The 20357-nt window shown below is 38.9% G+C and overlaps 1 protein-coding gene across 3 annotated transcripts in view; it reads left to right on the forward strand.

Annotated features, from left to right (window-relative positions):
* Positions 1 to 14221, forward strand: part of LOC122557337 (copper-transporting ATPase 1-like) — a 100079-nt gene extending 85858 nt beyond the window's left edge. For 2 of the 3 annotated variants that reach the window (XM_043704939.1, XM_043704940.1), the window contains exons 17-23: positions 1217 to 1421; positions 2041 to 2181; positions 4454 to 4596; positions 5726 to 5929; positions 7404 to 7521; positions 9111 to 9213; positions 9540 to 14221. In XM_043704939.1, coding sequence (XP_043560874.1) covers positions 1217 to 1421; positions 2041 to 2181; positions 4454 to 4596; positions 5726 to 5929; positions 7404 to 7521; positions 9111 to 9213; positions 9540 to 9807 — 1182 coding nt within the window. In that variant the 3' untranslated portion in view covers positions 9808 to 14221. The remainder of the gene's footprint in view (positions 1 to 1216; positions 1422 to 2040; positions 2182 to 4453; positions 4597 to 5725; positions 5930 to 7403; positions 7522 to 9110; positions 9214 to 9539) is intronic. The other variant, XM_043704941.1, reaches the window with a different exon arrangement.
* Positions 14222 to 20357: the final 6136 nt, after the last annotated feature.

The following is a 20357-nucleotide window of genomic DNA, read 5'->3' on the forward strand; positions in this document are numbered from 1 at the left end:
AATAGAAGTTAATTTTCTCATGACATTTTTGAGCAGATATTTGAGAGCAGCTCAAGATGCCCAGATCTTTGTGATCTGAAAGACCCCCCCCCCCCCGCCCCCCCCCCCCTGCCAAAGCCACCACCTTAGAAGTAATTAAACATTAGGCTTCCATCTTGTGGTATTCAGATTTGAATGACGAGTTTACCAATGAAAAACAAGTTGCATAAAATGTTCATGCCGTCGGGCTCAGAAAAGAATTGTAAAAAAAAGTCTCAGCAGTCCAGGGGAAAGAACCTGGAAAATATCAATTCAGTAAAGTTTTTTAAAAAGCTGAGGTAGGTGCAATACTTCCCGGGAATTGCATATCTGCAAGAAAGATAATGTTGGGAAACATGTTTGAACTTTGTTTCTCTGCTTGCATTCAGGTCTTTCGACCTGTATTGTATAATATGCTTGTTTTCTTTGATTTCTGCATTAAACGTAGGTCTATTGTTTAAGAACTGTTGCAGTCTGGTGTGAATCTGCTCCATTGAATAACCACTGTGGTAACCAACTGCAACAATGAAACATATGCTTCCTCAAGCCGTTTCATGTTTTATTGTGGAATTTGACTTGTCATGTATTTTCATAAGCCGGAATTGTAATTGTGTAAAGATGTGGACTTGTTCATTGTAACAATAATGAGATTGTGAATTCTAACCATATCAAATGATCACAAATATGCCAGCCTGGACACTGACAAACACATTGTCATAGTTAAACAAAGATTTTACCTAATTATTATCCATTATCAGACTATGGCCACATGTATTCTTGTAGATCATGCTATTTTGTATTGTTATCCCATTTTTTGGTGTTTTGTTGCAATTATTAAAACTCACTGGTAATGTGAACTAATAATAATGTGCCCAAGTGATGTTTTGTAAATATACATGCACACATTTTGCAAATCCTGTGCTGAATCCATTTTGCAAGAAGCTGAAAGTTTCAGGGAACAATTGTAGGGTACCCTGGTTACCTGGGCCAGTCATGGCAATATCTTTAATAGCTGTGCTAAGTGCAGCATCTTCTAAACCTTTGTTTATTTGCTTGTCAAGTTGGTTTCTGTGTATTTCACACACACATTCCAGGAGGAGGGGAAGAAAATACAAAAGGAGGATACCAATGAAGGAAAGATATGGAGACAGATGCTCACAACATAAAACAAAAATAACTTGTTCTTTTCTCACTTCAGGAACTAGGCTCAGATGAGCTTGGCTCATGTTCAGACTTTCAAGCAGTTGCTGGCTGTGGCATCATGTGCAAAGTCTCCAACATTGAGTCACTACTAAATAAAAAGAATCTTGAGGTTGAACAGAACATGATGCTGATACAGATCAATCAGAAAAGCAGCGATGATGGCTCATCACATTCTTCAATCAAAGAGGCTCAGTCAGGAAGTGAGTGAATTTTCTTCTCTGCTATAGTGCAACAAATCGTTACAGGTGGTCAAAGTTGACTCCTCCCTTTCCCAAACAGATTACTACTTGTTTATTTGTACATTATTGTAGAAATATTAGGAAATGATAAAGGCCGTAAATAAGAAATAGTAACTTTCTCCAGAGGCGTTCTAACGGTTAACTGAAAACTGCTAAAATAAGTTATCTGAGTATGGGTGACCTTCGTTATCATCAAGATTGACATTGTGAGGCAACATGGAAAGCTTTGATGTTTTGGTGCATAATGTCATCTCTTGGTACATTGGTTTACAGAACTGGTGCTTAAATATTTATTACTGCTTACTTGGATTTAATGAATGTTGTTTAATTTGTATTTCAAACATTGAACGTTTTGATCTACTGACCTTTGTACTATACGGGGTAGTTTCTTCTCGTAATTCTGTTCTTCTGAAAAGCACTTATCTATTTGTCGCCTCACTTTTCTATTATTGCGCCATTTGGAATAATTATTTCAAACTTTCTGGAAATGTTCCTCTGTGGTAATCACTGATTTCTCACTTGATTATTTATATTTTTGCATATCAGTTTATTGTTTCTTTGTGCTCTGCTGCTGGTTCAGGGAAATCACAGGTCTTTTCGGTGCTGATTGGAAATCGTGAATGGATGAAAAGGAATGGTCTACATATCAGTAATGACGTGGACAGTTGCATGATAGAGCACGAAGGTCAGGGACATACAGCGGTGCTAGTCTCTGTAGATGGTAAGAACACAAGCAGTTTTCTGTTTCAATCAGAGCCCACTTTGGTACGGAAACAGGAAGTTGTGTATGTTGGAAGTCTGGCAAGGAAAGGGTCATTCATGCTTGACTGTGGCCCTATAGGTGGTCTGATACATTGCTTCACACAGGTCGGAACACCCCTTGGACAAGGTAATGAAGGCTTGCTAGTGCCTGTTGGACTGCCCCCTGCAAGTATTTTTGGAAATTATCAACTAGCTGCCCAGAGGTGGCATTAGAATCAGCTGTGCATTTGAAATCGTAGGATTGCAACCAGGCATACATTGGAAATATGGTACAGGATCAGACCATTGTACCACACAATTGTATATGCTAAACCTGAATTTCCTTTCACCATTTCTCATCTAAATTAACCATTATAACAGTCTATTTCTATCTTTTTCAAATCTTGTCTGGCTTCACTTCAAATGCATCTGTTTGCTTTCACTCCTACCTGCAGTAAAAAGTTCCACATTGTTATCAATTTGAATGAAAAGTTTCTTCGGTTTCCTGATGGATTTCTTGGTGACTATCTTTATATCCTCCCACAAAAGGAAACACTCTCGGTATCTTTCTGCCAAAACGTATGACAATTTTTAAACACTGCTATTGTGTCACCCTTTCACCAAAAGAAAAACAGACCCAGTTTGTCAGTCTTCCTGTTATGTGCATTTATGCATTTAGATGGTGCCCTTTAACGTCAAAAAACACTGACGGTTCTTCACAGATTTATATTCAGTGTCATGAATGATAAATATTACTGGACAGCTTTGTTCTGAACTGCCCCTTTTGGGGGAAAAAGAGGATAGTGAATTTATGGTAAAGTTCTCAGATGGAGAAATGTGCACGTGACTTTAGGTTTCAAATAAAAGCAAAGTACTCCGGATGCCGGAGATCTGAAATAAAAACAGAATGTTCTGAAGAAACTCTGGTGTTGCAGTACCTGTGGAGGGGGAGAGAGAGACACAAAGTTACACTTTAAGGATGATATGATACTTCTTTTCCATGTTTCCATGGAAAAGAGAGTTGAGCAGGGATAGAAAGGCAAAAGCGCAACCTGAAGCAACCAGATATCTTGAGGTGTCGCAGGGCAAATGTAGGAAGGATTTTTCCCCTGTTTGAGAGGCCTAGAACCAGGATATTGAGCCTTTGAAGAAGAGGTTGACCGTTTTGTCCTGAGGAATTTCTTCATTCATTTGGTGGTGAATTTTTGAAATTTTCTGCCCAGAGTGGTCAAAAACATTCAGTCATTGAGTACATTCAATACAGAGATTGATAGATTTCTAGATTTCCACATTTACAGATATCAGGAGAATTTGTGGGGTGGGGATATGAAGGGAATTGACATTGAGGTAAGAAATCGTACATGATTTATCGAAAGACAGGACAGGCATGATTGGCTAATTGACTTACTCCAGTTCCAAAATAGAAACCCATGAACTGCTCATTACCGATTTTAATGCCTTTACAAAGCGCTCTTAGAGTAGAGGGGAATGAGCTGTTGCTGAGAAGCAGGCACAAAGAGAACTGGAATTCTCCTAGGAGCAGGTTTCTCTGTTCGACAGAAAATGGTAGAAAGCAGAAGTCAAACAAAGAATGAGGAAAGCAATTTGATCAGAGACAACTAAACCATTTAAAAATGTCAATATTGGCATCTCTGAAATTCTGGGTTGTGTGGACTATTGTGACCTGACAGAGGGGGGGATTTGGCAAGATTAGATTAGAGTGGAAAGAGGCCCTTCGGCCTAACAAGTCCACACCAACCCTCCGAAGAGCAACCCACCCTGACCCCTACATTTATCCCTTCACCTAATACTTCGGGCAATTTAGCATGGCCAATTCACCTAACCTGAACATTTTTGGACTGTGGGAGGAAACCAGAGCACCGAGGAAACACACGCAGACACGGGGAGAATGTGCAAACTCCATACAGACAGTTGCCTGAGGCGGGAATTGAACCCGGGTCTCTGGTGCTGTGAGGCAGCAGTGCTAACCACTGTGCCACCGTTTGCAAGGGATGATCATATCTGAAAAGCATGGAAGAGAGTGGAACAATTTTTCGAGGATTGAATGCACTGACAGTCAACAGGTTTGTAAAAATAGGTGACCAATTTGGAAAACTCGACCAGTGAATCACATTAGTATAACATCAGATTTTAAAACTAAAATTAATTTGGTATTCATCCCACGTCCGCCTTCCCACTGTCTGTTGAAATGTACATTTACCAATAATGTTTGATTTTTTTTAAAAATGCAGGTGTACTTTGTGGAATGTTAGCAATTGCAGACACTGTGAAGCCAGAAGCAGACTTGGCTGTCTACACACTCAACAGTATGGGACTGGAAGTGGTCCTCATGACTGGAGACAACAGTAAAACAGCCAGGGCTATTGCTGCTCAGGTGAGTTCAAGTTAGATTTATTATTTTGAAGTTGTGGGTTGTGCTTGGAATGTCTTTTGAGTGGGGGAAAGATTGGGAATAATTAAATGTGTGAATGAAGTGGCATGCAATATTTTGTAGGTAAAAACATCTCTGACACCTCCCTCCCCTTCCTGGACCTATCCATCTCCATTAATGACGACCGACTTGACACTGACATTTTTTACAAACCCACCGACTCCGACAGCTATCTGGATTACACCTCTTCCCACCCTACCTCTTGCAAAAATGCCATCCCGTATTCCCAATTCCTCCACCTCTGCCGTATCTGCTCCCAGGAGGACCAGTTCCACCACAGAACACACAGATGGCGGCCTCCTTTAGAGACCGCACGTGGTTAAAAATGCTCTCTAATGCATCTCGTCCACATCCCGCACCTCCGCCCTCAGACCCCACCCCTCCAATCATAACAAAGACAGAATGACCCTGGTGCTCACCTTCCACCCTACCAACCTTCGCATAAACCAAATCATCTGCCAACATTTCCGCCACCTCCAAACAGACCCCACCACCAGGGATATGTTTCCCTCCCCACCCCTTTCCACCTTCTGCAAAGACCTTTTCCTCTGTGACTACCTGGTCAGGTCCACGCCACCCTACAACCTACCCTCCCATCCTGGCACCTTTCCCTGCCACTGCAGGAATTGCAAAACCTGCGCCCACACCTCCCTCACCTCCATCCAAGGCCCTAAAGGAGCCTTCCACATCCATCAAAGTTTTATCTGCACATCCACCAATATCATTTATTATATCCATTGCTCCCGATGCGGTCTCCTCTACACTGGGGAACATCTCCAGACACCCGCACCAATCAACCACACCGCCCTGTGGCCCAACATTTCAACTCCCCCTCCCACTCTGCCGAGCTTTCTCCCCACCCCCACCCTCCTCTCACTTATCTCTCCACCCTTCAGGCTCTCTGCCTGTATTCCTGATGAAATATTCCTGATGCTTTTGCCCGAAACATCGATGTTACTGCTCCTCGCTGCCTGAACTGCTGTGTTCTCTCAGCACCACTAATCCAGAATGCGATATTTTGTAGCTTGTATGAAAGATAATTGCCATAACTTGATTTAACCTGCATTGTCAGGTTGGCATCACCAAAGTGTTTGCTGAAGTCCTTCCCTCACACAAAGTAGCCAAAGTGGAACAGCTGCAGAAGCAAGGGAAGATTGTGGCAATGGTGGGTGATGGTGTGAATGATTCCCCAGCACTGGCAATGGCTGACATTGGAATTGCGATTGGTACAGGGACTGACGTAGCCATTGAAGCAGCGGATGTTGTTTTGATTCGGGTAAGATTGAAGATTTCAGTCAGCGTTCTTTGCTTTCTTTATCTGACTACTGGATTCCTTGAGTTTGTACTGTGACTAATTTCACAAGGACAAAGTTAAAAATCACACAACACCAGGTTATAGTTGAACAGGTTTAATTGGAAGCACATTAGCTTTCGGAGCGACGCTCCTTCATCAGGTGATAGTGATGAAGGAGCGTCACTCCGAAAGTTAGTGTGCTTACAATTAAACCTGTTGGACTATAACCTGGTGTTGTGATTTTTAACTTTGTACACCCCAGTCCAACACCAGCATCTCCAATTCACAAGGACTGTTTACTTGCAACTATTAATTACAGTGTACAACTGATGCTGGAGGGAAACACCATTGTTTTAGTCTCACTAGTCCATATGTCAGACAATAAAATAAAAATAGTTTTCTCATTTAAGAAAATGACCAATTCTACATCTCACCTGTGTCAGATTTTAAAGAAAATGCTTTATCCAAAGTTACTGAATAAGATGCAATAGTTAAATAATGCTCTGTATCAGTAATGTAGAAATATAAATGCTTATCCCTATAATACCCCTGAAGTTCACATGAAAATGCACCTATGTGCATGTGGACACATGCATTCACAGGAAGCTGCAGAATTTTTAAAACTACACAATGTAAGTTTATTACATAAAGAAACCAAACAAACCAAGCTATTTTCAGATCTTATCACACATTAAAGCAAAATTCTGAACTCTATGCATTACACCGAAGTCCACAGAATTCATTCGCCTATTTCCACTCGCTTTAGGTTTCTATTTAACTGACTCCTTCATGTTTCTCTTTCTTGAACTGTAGAGGTAATTCTGTGATTCCTCACTGAGTCTGATGGCATGAACTTTTCACAATTCTGATGATCTAAACCTTTTTTTTCTAATAGCCTGTAAATTTCAATCCCACGCTTTCCTGACTTGGGCATTTCATAAAAATTGAGAAAACATGATTGTGAAATCAACTCTTAATCCTTCTCAACACTCTGGTGTTTCCTGAACTAATCTGAAAGCAAACTAATGCCTTAATGTGGTAACAGTTCCTGTCTTAAAGCTGTAAGTCTAAACATCTCTCCCAAGCCCTTGATTGCTGTTAAAGGCCTCCTTGAAATTAGTCTTTATTCAAGATTGGCTTCCTGACTGGATTTTTTAAAAAATCTCACATCGCTACCCACATCCATACACTTCTCATTTGGAATTTGGGTTGTTTTAAAACATGATAATAAAATTTACTATCAATTTTATAAACTTTACAATGTACTGCTAATGTTCACTAGTCTGTTACGCACTGAGCCTGTTGAGACTTTGTCATATGACATATTTCCAGAATGGCCACTAAGCACTAGAGCCATACGCAGAATAAAATTATAGATTATACATTCTCACAACTCCTCAATGTGACAAGGATGGTGTAGTAATATTTCTTTTCTTTACTTATCTCTGCTCCACAGAATGATCTACTTGACGTAGTGGCGAGTATTCATTTGTCCAAAAAGACTGTCCAGCGAATTCGGATAAATTTCGTGTTTGCTTTAATTTATAATATTGTCGGTATTCCCATAGCAGCTGGTAAGTGTGCTCAATATGTATTCAGTTTTCTTTTCCCCCAAGTTCCTTGGGTAATGATTGTACAAAATTAAAAACATGGATGGAAATCTTCTGATTATATAATTTAAAAAAAAAAGTCAGAGAATTGGAGAACTTTCAATCATTATTTATTTTAATATAAACTTTGTTCCAAGAGTGGAAGTAGATTGAAATAACTTTCTGGCTGCATTGAGACATTTCTGTGTATAATATTTTATTTTATACGCACACAAGTTATGCAATGATAGCTTTTCTAGAAGTTCTGTTTGAGGCTTATTTCCTCCATATCATTCATTAATGAATGACTTTGGTACCTGAATTCCCACAACCCCACTGTGCCCCTAACATAATACTCCAAAAACATGAAATGTACCAAAGTGTGAGCCTCATCAGAGCATCTACAGCTTTAGTATGGTTTCTTGCCTTTCAGCTTCACAAGTTATAAATATAATCCAACATCCTTGGTGCTCTGTTTATTACCTCTCTCACTACTCAATCAAAGAAAAGTACAAGTCAATTAACACCACCAAATCAATATCTTCTTTGACAAGCATTATCTAACCATGGAGTACATATGCCTGTGATTTGTTCTTCTGAATTGCATAATCTTCTGTAATAAGATTCATTTGCAATAAGTAAGCTTCACTCATCACTGGTCAGCTCAGCTATAACTCCTGTTAAATTCTATTTTTCCAAAATTAGCTGCCTGTGTCCAAATTTGATTTTTTTTCATTCTACCACCCTATCCCCACTGCCTTCCAGAAAGAAATTCCATGTTATTTACAAACCTTGGGCCTATTTAACAAAAACTCTTTGCCATTTGAACACCAGTATGAAAATGCTTCTGAATAACTCTTACTTTCAGTGTTATTTTCTCAGTTTTTTATGAACCACAACATTTGACTTGGCAACTGCACATGTATTTGAAATCAGAAAATTATTGCAACACAGGATTGGAGGATTTGAGCTGCATGGAGAGACTGAATGGACTGGGGATATTTCCCTGGAGTGTCAGAGGCTGAGGGGTGACCTTATAGAGGTTTATAAAATCGTGAGGGACACAAATAGGGTAAATAGACAAGGCCTTTTCCTAGGAATAGGAGAGCCCAAAACTGGAGGGCATTGGTTTAAGGTGTGTGGGGCAAGACATAAAAGGAATTGAAGAGGTAACTGTTTCATGCAGGGGGTGTTGTGTGTATGGAATGAGCTGCCGGAGGAAATGGTGGAGGCAGGAACAATTAAAACGTTTAGAAGGCATCTGACTGATATATGAACAGGAAGGGTTTAGAGAGATATGGGCCAAGTGCTGGCAAATGAGACTACATTTATTTAGGACATTGGGTCAGCATGGACGCATTAGACCAAAGGATCTGTTTCTGTGGTGTATATCTCTATGACTCTATATGATGCATTCCACAAGTGTAGTTTGAACTGTGTAATTTTGTACAATTAATTTGTATGGAATGATTACTCATCATTTGAAATTAACAAGTTATGTGTTTCAGGGTAAATATGAAAATAATTGAATTTATTCCACTTTCTCTCTGAATTATCAATTCTTTGCTTTTCAGGGGTTTTCTTACCTGTGGGACTGATTTTACAACCATGGATGGGATCTGCTGCGATGGCAGCATCATCTGTTTCTGTGGTACTTTCTTCTCTATTATTAAAGCTGTAAGTATTTGCTGCTTGAATTTAGCATTCTAGTGGAAAATAGACCAAGGGGATACAGACTTTGGGAGCAGGCAGAAATTAGCTAACTTCTAATGGACAGTCAGTAAGGTTGAATATGGGTATTATCAAGATGTCATGCAAATACTGATAAGTTGAATGGCAGCTCATGGGACTGTATCGATGCACAGTAAGGAGCTATATCGAGGAAATGTCAGAAGAAATTTTAATACCTTCAGAAATTGCATGTTTTTGCAATAACACTAATAGTTTTTCCTTTTTTTATGACCCATTTTTATAGCAGCGTATCCCCTTTCCTTTTGTTTCAGTTACAAGAAACCTGATTCAGCCAGGTTGGAGAACCGAGCTCGGAATAAAATGAAGCAGAAATCGCTGTCTGACATCAGTGTGCATATTGGTATGGGTGAAGAGAGGCGGGAGTCACCAAAGCTAAGCCTATTGGATCGAGTAGTTCACTACAGCCGAGTCTCCATTAATTCGCTGAGGTCTGAAAGGCGATCCATGACTAACATTCCTTTACATGATCCAGACAAAAACCATCTCCTTTTGGGAAGAGAGGAGGATGATGCAGTTTGAGCATAGCCTTACTGTTTGCAACAGATTGGCAATATCTGTTCTCCCAACTACAGTGTCTTCTGAACCTCTATATCTCAGATATACGGCGACCACGGATGCACAGATATATGTTTTATTATTATGTAGTTTACTTGCTACACTGTTATATAATTGTAATTTATCTTTTTTTTGCAATCTCTATTTTTTTAAACATCTCTTCAGGCTCCTAATCTCTCCTCCTGCACCCAGGAGGAAAAAGCTATTTTAAATTAGTTTCCTCATTGTTCTGCATGCATAAACCACAAATCCTCCATGACCATCCAACAAGAATTCTGATGGTCATGATGCATATCAGTTTTTCTTGCTTTCACACAGAACTCAATCTCCAACTAGTATGCGACTGGGAAGCGTTGCACCATTTGAGTGATTGGACTGAATTCCAACATCTTCAGTTGTGTGAAACGTGTTTAACCACTTTCATCATTTTGAAATGGTGCCTGTGGTACCCCTTCTTATCTAGTCAAGACCAAATTCATCATTTGAGCTGATTACTAACTATTCCAAATTTCTATGTCCTTATGTTCTTCTGTTATATAAAGGGCAATGCAATATGTCGGACAAGCCAAAGACACCTCTGATATCCCAGATTCTGTAGTAATGGCTGAATCTGATAAACGGGTGCATGGTGTAATTAACCAAACATTGCAAACACACGACATGATGGAGAACCGCAACTGAATAGTGAGTTCTATTTTTCTGGCGAACTTACATTTTTGCTGTGATCTTAAATGACATCTTAATATTGAGATTGAAGGAAGTGCAAAATGCTGGATCTATTTTACGAAAAGTTATGGAGTAGATAGTTAACTATTTTAAAAATGCTGATTCGCATTTTTTGTTGTATCTTACTCTGAGCTGTGCAGCTCTGTCATTTATGTTTAAAAGAAAACTGAATACAATTGATACTAAACATAGCCTTGTCCTTCTGCCTCACCGACAGCAGCACCCTGTCCTCCATCCTCTTTTATTTATAAAAAGCTTTTTATTGATCCCCGGAGTAGTTAGGTTTTTTTTTGTTTATTTTTAAATAAACCAGCCAATTTTTGTTGGCTGGTTTGTTACAGAGAGAGTTAACTCTACAATGTTTTCCACAATTGATTTTTATGGAATTGGATGAGTTGCTCTTGCCCTTCCCAGCTGCTTCATGAATCACTTTTGGCAACCAAGGAATAATGGCAGCTTAATTCTAGAGAGAAATCCAAAGTTTGGAAGTTTACTTGTCACTTAGGGTAATAGTTTGTTTTTATTCTACTTCAAATTAGTTTAATATATCCTTAACACTGCAGTTGTATCATGGAATACAGATGCAACAATGAAGTGTCTGAAGTATCACAATCAAGTGCTTTATCTTCAGTTTTTTAGAAAAATTAAAAGCCTAAACATTTCTTCCTAAAGAAATGAATTAATTCAGCTTGTCAATGAGAGTGTAATGTTGAAAGTCCTGTAGTTCAATGTTATTGTAACTTGTGTCTCCCTGTTAAAATATTAGGTCACTCCAGGTTTGTATATAAAATGATGTGTCATTGATAGTAGAACTTCTAGAAAATCACAGTTCAATCTGAATTTCATGCCAGCTGCATTGTTATCTTTTTATGTCACATGGTTCAACTAGTTTTAAATTATGCTGTCATTGTGAAAAGTGAACAGATTGTCTCCTGCATTTCCTTTTCCACAAGTGCTGACTTTGAACTGGGACATAGAAATGACAGGTCTTTGGTACCTTACCAATATAGTTATTCCGAGTTACAAACCTTAACATTGTCTGAGGACCAAGACCAGTTGACCCCACTCCTAGCATAATGTAATACCTACATAGACCTTTCACAGCCAAAACGATTGGATAATGTTCAGGTGAAGCAATTTTCCAGACTTGCAGCCAGAAATGCTTGGGCCATTTCTGTATAACTCTAAACAACATTACCTAATCCATTAAAAACCAAGACTGATTCCAAGATCTGACTGACTGGACTAACTTTAAAAAATCATCGGATATCAAATTTATCCGCTGAATTACCAATGCAGAAATGTTCATAGCAGGCTGCATCTTAACGCAAGAGACTGAGCTTCAGCAGATGGTAAATATTACTGTCCCATAATTATTGACATATTCAGTATTTTTGCCTTCTCCATCAGCTATAGACTTTAATAGATGTTTTAGGTCTTAATTTTGTGACAGTTGCTAATGGTACAAGATTAAATGGCAATACGTAACTAATTTTAAGCACAAGTAAATTAATTTTCTAGTGGAAGGAAAAGAATTCACAAATTTATTTATAGTTTTACAAATCAGTTCCAGTCATTTAAGGTTTGCGCCAATATTTAAAGTATAGATGCAATGTTAATTTCATTGCCACAATCAATAATAATTGACATTTTGATGATTTAAGATGGTGAGAAATTCCCAGTGTCCTTGGGAGCTCAACTTGCTTTTTATCCTCTCACTTCATAATGGGGGAAATAATTGGGTAGAGAAGAGAAATTTGCGAAAATAAATTTAAATCACCAACAAATGAAGAAGTTAAAATACAAGTTAGAAATGGTGGAAAATGAAATGAATGATTTTATATTTGTGAAATCAATCTTTTTCTGTCTGAAATTATTGAAATTAGAAAATGGCAAAGAGGGCAATTTTGTTGTTAATATTGATGTGATCTCTTTTCCTGATCATGTCTCAGTGGAAACATGTTTTGGCCGAAATTAGAGGGCATTTATGAAGAGATTTTGTTTGAATGCAGAAATGATTAATGTTGCATCCAAGATGGCAATGAAGCAGATAATGTTATATTGACAAGCTGTTGTACTAATAATACATTGTTGTCCTATTATTGACTCCATTAACTACATATATGAACTTTGTTCTTGGCCTTTTTAAGCAACAGGGTCTGAAGGCCCGGCTTGGTTTCTAGTCCCTTTATGTGAATATGAGGCTATTTTCCATCAGTATATCAATGTATCAAAGGCAGTTTGATAAATTATTACATTTGCCTCGGTTATACTGGGCAAAGGTCCTTGCCTCCAATCTGCTTTTGTACGTGTTAAGATTTACCTATTAAGGAAAATGCTTTCAGCTACAGCACGCATGACATTAGTGCTAAAACCTCCAGTCAACTTCACTTTGTATCCTTGGTCCCTGCTGCAGTGTAAGAGCAGATGGAAGGCCAATCTGTCAAACTTAGCTCAACTGTCAAGGAAAAAAAAACTACTGTCCCTCAGCATAACATCCAACTATCTCAAATGACTGCAGGAATTTTGATTCTAGTATTCACCTTGAGAGCTTTCCATGCACTTAAAATATTGATGCGAGTTCCAAATTTGCCCTCCACTAATTTGAACTTTGTCACTTTCTTCTTTGTAAACATACCTCAGCATGTTGTACTGGGCTTCTTTACCTTTGTATTTACTTATTCCTATGTAACATTGTGCTTTAAAGGCTAAAGAAAGCAATTCACTCAAAATAGTACTTGTGTATATATTGATGTGCAAGGGAAATTTAATTTGTTTCTGTGTAGGAGCAAATGCTGAGCTAATGGGCCACTGGATAGGTTCTGAATGAATTTATTTGCAACTTGACACTTTATATTTTTTTTATCTCCAAGGTTCAAAGAGCTAACAACTCCATCACACTCCCTATCAAAATCTGTGGTCAAGTTTGCACAAATATGAATGTAACAGGACTGATTCCAGATTTCTATTTCCTGATTTATATATTTTTTTGGTTTAATGATTTCATTTGACATAGCTGATTCAAGCTCTTCCCGAATGCTTTCCCAATAATCTGAGCAAACCAAGACACCAATTAATCATCAAAAAATAAATCATTTGTCCTATTTCAGAACAGGACAGGCTCAATATCTAAGATGTAAAGTTCTCATCCTAAAATGAGTTTAAATTCTTAATTATTGTGCAATTCAATTAATATTATTATTGTTGAACTTATTTATGTACTCAAACAATAAAGCTGCAACGGTCTTAAGAAAAAAAAAGTGCCTAAAATGTAACTCATGCTTTGTGTTTTTTTTAAAAACAAATTTCTAAGAGAAAGAAATTCAAGAACATAGTTCCTTGATACATCTGGTGGTCCCACAACTATCCTATCATTTTCTTATCCAAGTTTAAGCAGCTGGACTGTTCCATTATTGACTTGCTCAGCATTGCAGAAAATGTACATGTTTTGGACAAGTTACAACAAGACTTGGATTGTGTTGTTCATAGATGTGGTAGGCCACCAGTTGAACAATGCCAAAATTAAAGATGTTGTATTTGAGATAAGGATTGTAGTACATTTTATTAATGATCTGTTTATACATAGAGTCAGAGAGATGTACAGCACAGAAGCAGACCCTTTCATCCACCTCGTCCATGCCAACCAGATATCGTAACCTAATTTAGTCTCATTTGCCAGCACTTGGACCATATCCCTCCAAACCCTTCCTATTCATATATCCATGCAGATGTCTTTGTAATGGTACCAGCCTCCTCCTTTTCCTCTGGCAGCTCATTCCATACACATACCACTCTCTGTGTGAAAAAGTTGCCCCTTAGGTCCCTTTTATATCTTTCCCCTTTTATCCTAAACCTATGCCCTCTAGTTCTGGGCTCCACAACCCCAGGGAAAAGACCTTGTCTGTTTATCCTATCCATGCCCCTCATGATATTATAAACTTCGATATGGTCACCCCTCAGCCTCCGACACTCCAGAGAAAACAACCCTTGCCAATTCAATCTCTCCTTCTAGCTCAAATCCTCCAGCCTTGGCAACATCCTTGTAAACCTTATCTGAACCCTTTCAAGTTTCACAGCATTCGTTATGGGGGTTGGTTAGCTCAGTTGGCTGGACAGATAGTTTGTGATGCAAGAATGATGCCAACAATGATGTGAGTTCAATTCCTGCAGTTGCTGAGGTCACCGTGAAGGTCCTAGCTTCCCAGCTTCATTCCTCACCTGAGCCATGGTGACGCTCAGGTTAAATTCACCACCAGTCACATCTCTTCAGTGAGTGGCCTGTCCTTTGATTCTCTGGGACTATAGTACTTTTGCTTTTTACATTTGACTTTGTTGTGAATTGAGTTGACGTTATTTCTAAGCTAGCTGGTATAAAATTGGCTTAATCTTTGCATAAGAACAAAGAGCACATGAGCAACATGCATGAAATGAGCGGAACAATGAACAAAACAAAATGTTATAACAAACTCTGCGACTAATCTTGAAGTACAAGCAATCAAAACTTAGTTTATGTGGTCTTTGTAAAATTGGGTTATCCTTATCAAAAATAATGCTCCCATATATCTGATTTGATCTGAGATCCTAATGTTGTTCTTGTTTTACTGCTTGAAGATGCATGCCCTCAGCCAATTACCAAGCTACCTCTTTAGATGCTGTTGGATGACATTCTTTCTCAGCTATCCTGATAAACTGAACATTCCAGTTGAGAAAAAAAAGTATACATGGTGGGGGATAGAAAACATAGGCTGCCTACATCTCTATCCCAACTTTGTGTACCTCTTATCAATTTTGAACTTCCTTGACAGCCTTTATATTTTATTGAGTCATTGGTAAAATTCCTTTGTGCAAATAAATGGTAGTGAATAAAACATCAAGTTTTGACTGTTAATGTCAAATTTGAGCTTTTGAAGGGCTGCAGATTAGAAGTATAGGAGAAACAAGGTCAAAGTTCAAGTGATTTTAAACAAGAGGTAAATATTACAGAATGGAGTGACAGTCACTTTCGGATGCTGTAGCATATTGGCAGAGCTTACTATTGATGAGAGATAGGGCAGTGTTGTTGTTTGCATGTCCCTTAATTGACTTGTTTTCTTTAAATGATAAATTGTGCTTTAAAATTCTTCCTTCATGGTTTTGATTTGATCAATAGAACAAGATTGATTGGAACTTGATTGAGTACCATAAAGTTAGTTATTTTATCAGTAGATATTTCTTGTAACACATTGTACATAACATGACTAGCTGGAAGTATACACTTGATTAAATTATTTTCCCTCTTGAAATAAGTGTTTAAAAATATAAACCATATAAACTCCATTTGCAAAAAAATTAAATGATTTGTCTTTCACTGCTGTAACCTGTACTGAACCAAGCTACAAGCAGACGTACTAATTAAACAAACTAAGCAATGAAAATGTGTTGAAAATAGAATGAATAAATAAACTATACAAATGATGCATATTCCACCAACAGAATTTTGAATGCAACATTAGGAGGTTACTTTTGATTTGTTATTGAAAGTAAATCAAAGAAATTGTTTCACATGGTTTGTAAATGTGACTATATATTATCAATTTTTCACACACTGAAGGATGGTGTATATGGCCATTAAGATGTGCCTGGTTATCTACACTCATGAATTAATCTATATATTTTACCAGAAGCTTGTTTGTTTTCTCACTGTTGATGTAATATCCCAGCACTTTGTCTCCTACTCTTATCTAAATTCCATCATGATGATTGGAAGTTGATTAGTTTTTGTTGCATAACCCTGTAACTGTACAGAGTATATTCAAGTTGTTCAGTGTTAAACCTTCCAACTGACCCATTGACAAAAATACATGGCACACGATCCCTGGAAAAGAGAGTAACAAAAACATAGCCCTGAGAGGCGACTAGCTGTTCATGCTAATAATGAAAAATGAAATCATGGGAACAAAGGCCAAACAGCATTATGTGCGAACCATGAACTTGGGTGAGATCTTAGGAGAGAGTGACCACGATTCAGTTACATTTGGTTTAGCGATGGAAAGGGATAGACACATGCCACAGGGCAAGCATTATAGATGGGGGAAGGGCAATTACAATGTGATTAGGCAAGACTTAGGAGGCATAGAATGGGGTAGCAAAATGCAAGGAATGGGGACAATCGAAATGTGGAGCTGGTTTAAGGAACAGATATTGCATGTCCTTGAGAGGTATGTCCCTGTCAGGCATGGAGGAAGTGATAAGGGAACTATGGTTTACTAAAGAAATTGTATCTCTTGTTAAGCAGAAGAGGGAGGCTTATATGGTGTTTAGACAAGATGGTTCAGATGAGGTGATGGAGAGTTACAGATTAGTTGGAAGGATTAAAAGAGAGAGTTCAGAAGAGCAAGGAGGGGACTTGAGCAGTCTTTAGCAGGTGCAATCAAGGAGATCCCTAAAGCTTTTCTGTAGGTATGCGAAGAATAAAAAGATGACTAGGGTAGGAACAGGGCCAGTCAAAGACAAGTGGGAAGTTGTGTGTGGACCCTATGGAAATCTGAGAGGTGCTAAATGAATATTTCTCATCTGTTTTCACTCGGGGATAAAAAAGAATACCATAGAGGAGAAGACCAAGAAACGGGCTATTAGACTAGAAAGGATTGAGGGTAGTAAGGAGGAGGTGTTATCAATTCTAGAAGGTGTCAAAGTAGGTAGTCCCCTGGGCCGGATGGTATTTATCTGAGGATTCTTTGGGAAGCTAGGGAGGAGATGGCGGAGGACTTGGCCTTGATCTTTGAGTCGTCATTGTCTACAGGTTTATAACCAGAGGACTGGAGGATTTCAAATGTGCCCTTGTTCAAGAAGGGCAGTAGAGATGACCCAGGTCATTATAGACCAATGAGCCTTACGTCTGTTGGAGGAAAAGTTTTGGAAAGCATTATAAGTGATAGAATTTATAATCATCTAACAAGCAACAAATTGATTGCAGATAGTCAACATGGTTTCGTCAAAGGCATGTCGTGTCTCTCAAACCTCATTGAGTTTTCTGAGAAGGGGACCAACATGTGGATGAGGGTAGGGCAGTTGACGTGGTGTACATAGACTTCAGTCAAGCCTTTGATAAAGTTCCCTATTGTCGGCCTTTGGAGAAAATACAGAGGCTTGGGATTGAGGGTGATTTAGCAGTTTGGATTAAAAACTGGCTTTCTGTAAGAAGGCAGCAAGTGGTGGTTGGTGGAAAATATTCAGCCTAGAGTCTGGTTACTAGTGACGTGCCACAAGGATCTGGTTTGGGACCACTGCTTTTTTGTCATTCTTATAAATGACTTGGATGCAGACCTAGGTGGATGGCTAGTAGGTTTGCAGATGACACCAAAGTTGGTGGAGTGATGGACAGTGTGGAAGAATGTTGCAGGTTGCACAGGGACTTGGATAAACAGCAGAGTTGGGCTGAGAGGTGGCAAATGGAGTTCAATGCAGATAGATATGAGGTGATTCACTTTGGGAAGAATAACAAAGACAGAATACTAGGTCTATGGAAAGATTTTTGGTAGTGTGGATGTGCAGAGGGATGTTGGTGTCCAAGTACATAGATCTCTGAAAGTTGCCACTCAGGTTGATAGCGCTGTTAAGAAGGCATACGGTGTGTTAGGTTTTATTGGTAGAGGGATTGAATTCTGGAGCTGTGATGTCATCCTGCAACTGTACAAATCGCTAATGCGGCTACACTTGGAATATTGTGTGCAGTTCTGGTCGTCTCATTACAGGAAGGATGTGGAAGCATTGGAAAAGGTGCAGAGGAGATTTACCAGGGATGTTGCCTGTTCTTGAGGGAAGGTCTTATGAGAAAAGGTTGAGGGACTTGGGTCAGTTCTCATTGGAGAGAAGAAGGCTAAGAGTGGATTTAATTGAGACATACAAGATGATCAGAGGATTAGATAGGGTGGACATTGAGTCTTTTTTCTAGGATGATGATGTTGGCTTGTGTAAGGGGGCATAGCTGCAAATTGAGGGGTGATAGATTTAAGACAGATGTCAGAGGCAGGTTCTTTATGCAGAGAGTGGTAAGGGTGTGGAATGCCCTGCCTGCCAATATAGTTAACTCAGCCACATTAGGGGGGTTTAAACAGTCTTTGAATAAGCATATGGAATGAAGCTGGGATAGTGTAGGGGGATGGGTTTGGGTTAGTTCACAGGTCAGTGCAACATCGAGGGCCAAAGGGCCTGTTCTGAGCTGTATTGTTCTATGTTCTAACTGCTGGCTTCCCTTATAGTAAGGTCATAAAGCATGGGAGCCGAAATAGGCCATTCAGCTCATCGACTCTGCTCCACCATTCTTTGAGATCTTGGCTGATCTGATAATGCTCAACACCACTTTCCTATCTTTGCCCCACAACACTTGAATCTCTTATGGATTAAAAATGTGTTCACCTTTGCTTTGAATATACCCAATCTCTAAGCCTCAACAGAACCCGACTTTGCTATTTTTAAACTCTAAGCCCCTAGCAATAAAGGCAAAATTCCATTACCACCTTAATTACTTGGTGCACTTGTATGCCAATTTTGTTTCATTCACAGATTCCTGTGTCTGTCTTCATTTACATAATCTGCCTTTTGATTTTTCCAACTGAAGTGCATGATCTCCACTGTGCTACATTTATTTACCTTTGCCAAGGTTTTGCCCACTTTCACTCCCAATCCCCTTGCAAATTTCTCTCTCCTCATCATAACATGCTCTCCCACCTCTTGTATCATTAAATTTGGACAAATTACTTTATGCCTCCTCCTCCAAGTCATTAATATCAATACTAAATTAATGAGGTCCTGGGACTGGTTCTTGTGGCTTTCCACTAGCTGCATCTTTTCAACTTCGATAAAAGCTATTGATTCCAACTCAGCCTTCTATGTGTTAACTAATCCTCCACCCAGGCTTGCACATCACCCTCAATACTATGAGTTCCATCTTGTACAATAGTTTTTCCATATAAAATCTTATTGGATACCTTCTAAAAATCCAAATAAACTACATCTACTGGCTCACCTTTAACAACTGTGCTTATATCCTCAAAGCATTCTAACAAATTTGTTACAGCTTCCTTTTCACAACACTATTATAGTAGATGTAGTGTATTTGTCAAATGGAGTATGATGTGGAAAAATGTGAAGTTGTTTACTTTGAAAGGGAGAACAGTTAGGAAGTCATGTTGTAGTTGGACAGGACATTGGTGAGGCCACCTCTGGTGTCCTGTGACCAGTTCTGGTTGTTCTATAGAAAGAATATTACTTTATTAAGCTAGAGCCGGTTCAGAAGAGATTTACCAGGATGTTGCCAGGTATGGAAGGTATAACGAAAAGCTGAGTAGACTGCAGTTTTGTTCACTGGAGCGTTGAAGGTTGAGAGGTGACCCAATGGAGGTTTATAAAATTGAGAGATATTGCAAGTGTGTCTTTTCCCCAGCATGGGGATTTCAAGGTGAGGGGGCATAATTTTAAAGTGACGGATTTTAAAAAAGGCATGAGGAGCAAAATTTTTACAGAGGGGTCATTTGTGTGGTAAACGAACTTCCTGAGGAAGTGATTCTGGGTAATCCAAGATGGAGGACGGGAAAAATTTCTGGCTATAACAGCTGCTCCTTTTTTGAGGTACTTCAGGTGCTGGAGGTGATTTCCTTGAATTCCAAGAGCAGCGACTACTGTTTTATATGCTGTTGCATTGTTTTAGAACTTTGGAAAAAAAAGTCAAAACTACAGCAGTTTAAAAAGTGAAGAACAGACAAAGGAAGCACATGGTGAGGTCAGTGCAGCAGAGAGAGAGAGAAAAA

The sequence above is a fragment of the Chiloscyllium plagiosum genome, chromosome 15 (genome assembly GCF_004010195.1).
Source record: "Chiloscyllium plagiosum isolate BGI_BamShark_2017 chromosome 15, ASM401019v2, whole genome shotgun sequence".
Taxonomy (NCBI): domain Eukaryota; kingdom Metazoa; phylum Chordata; class Chondrichthyes; order Orectolobiformes; family Hemiscylliidae; genus Chiloscyllium; species Chiloscyllium plagiosum.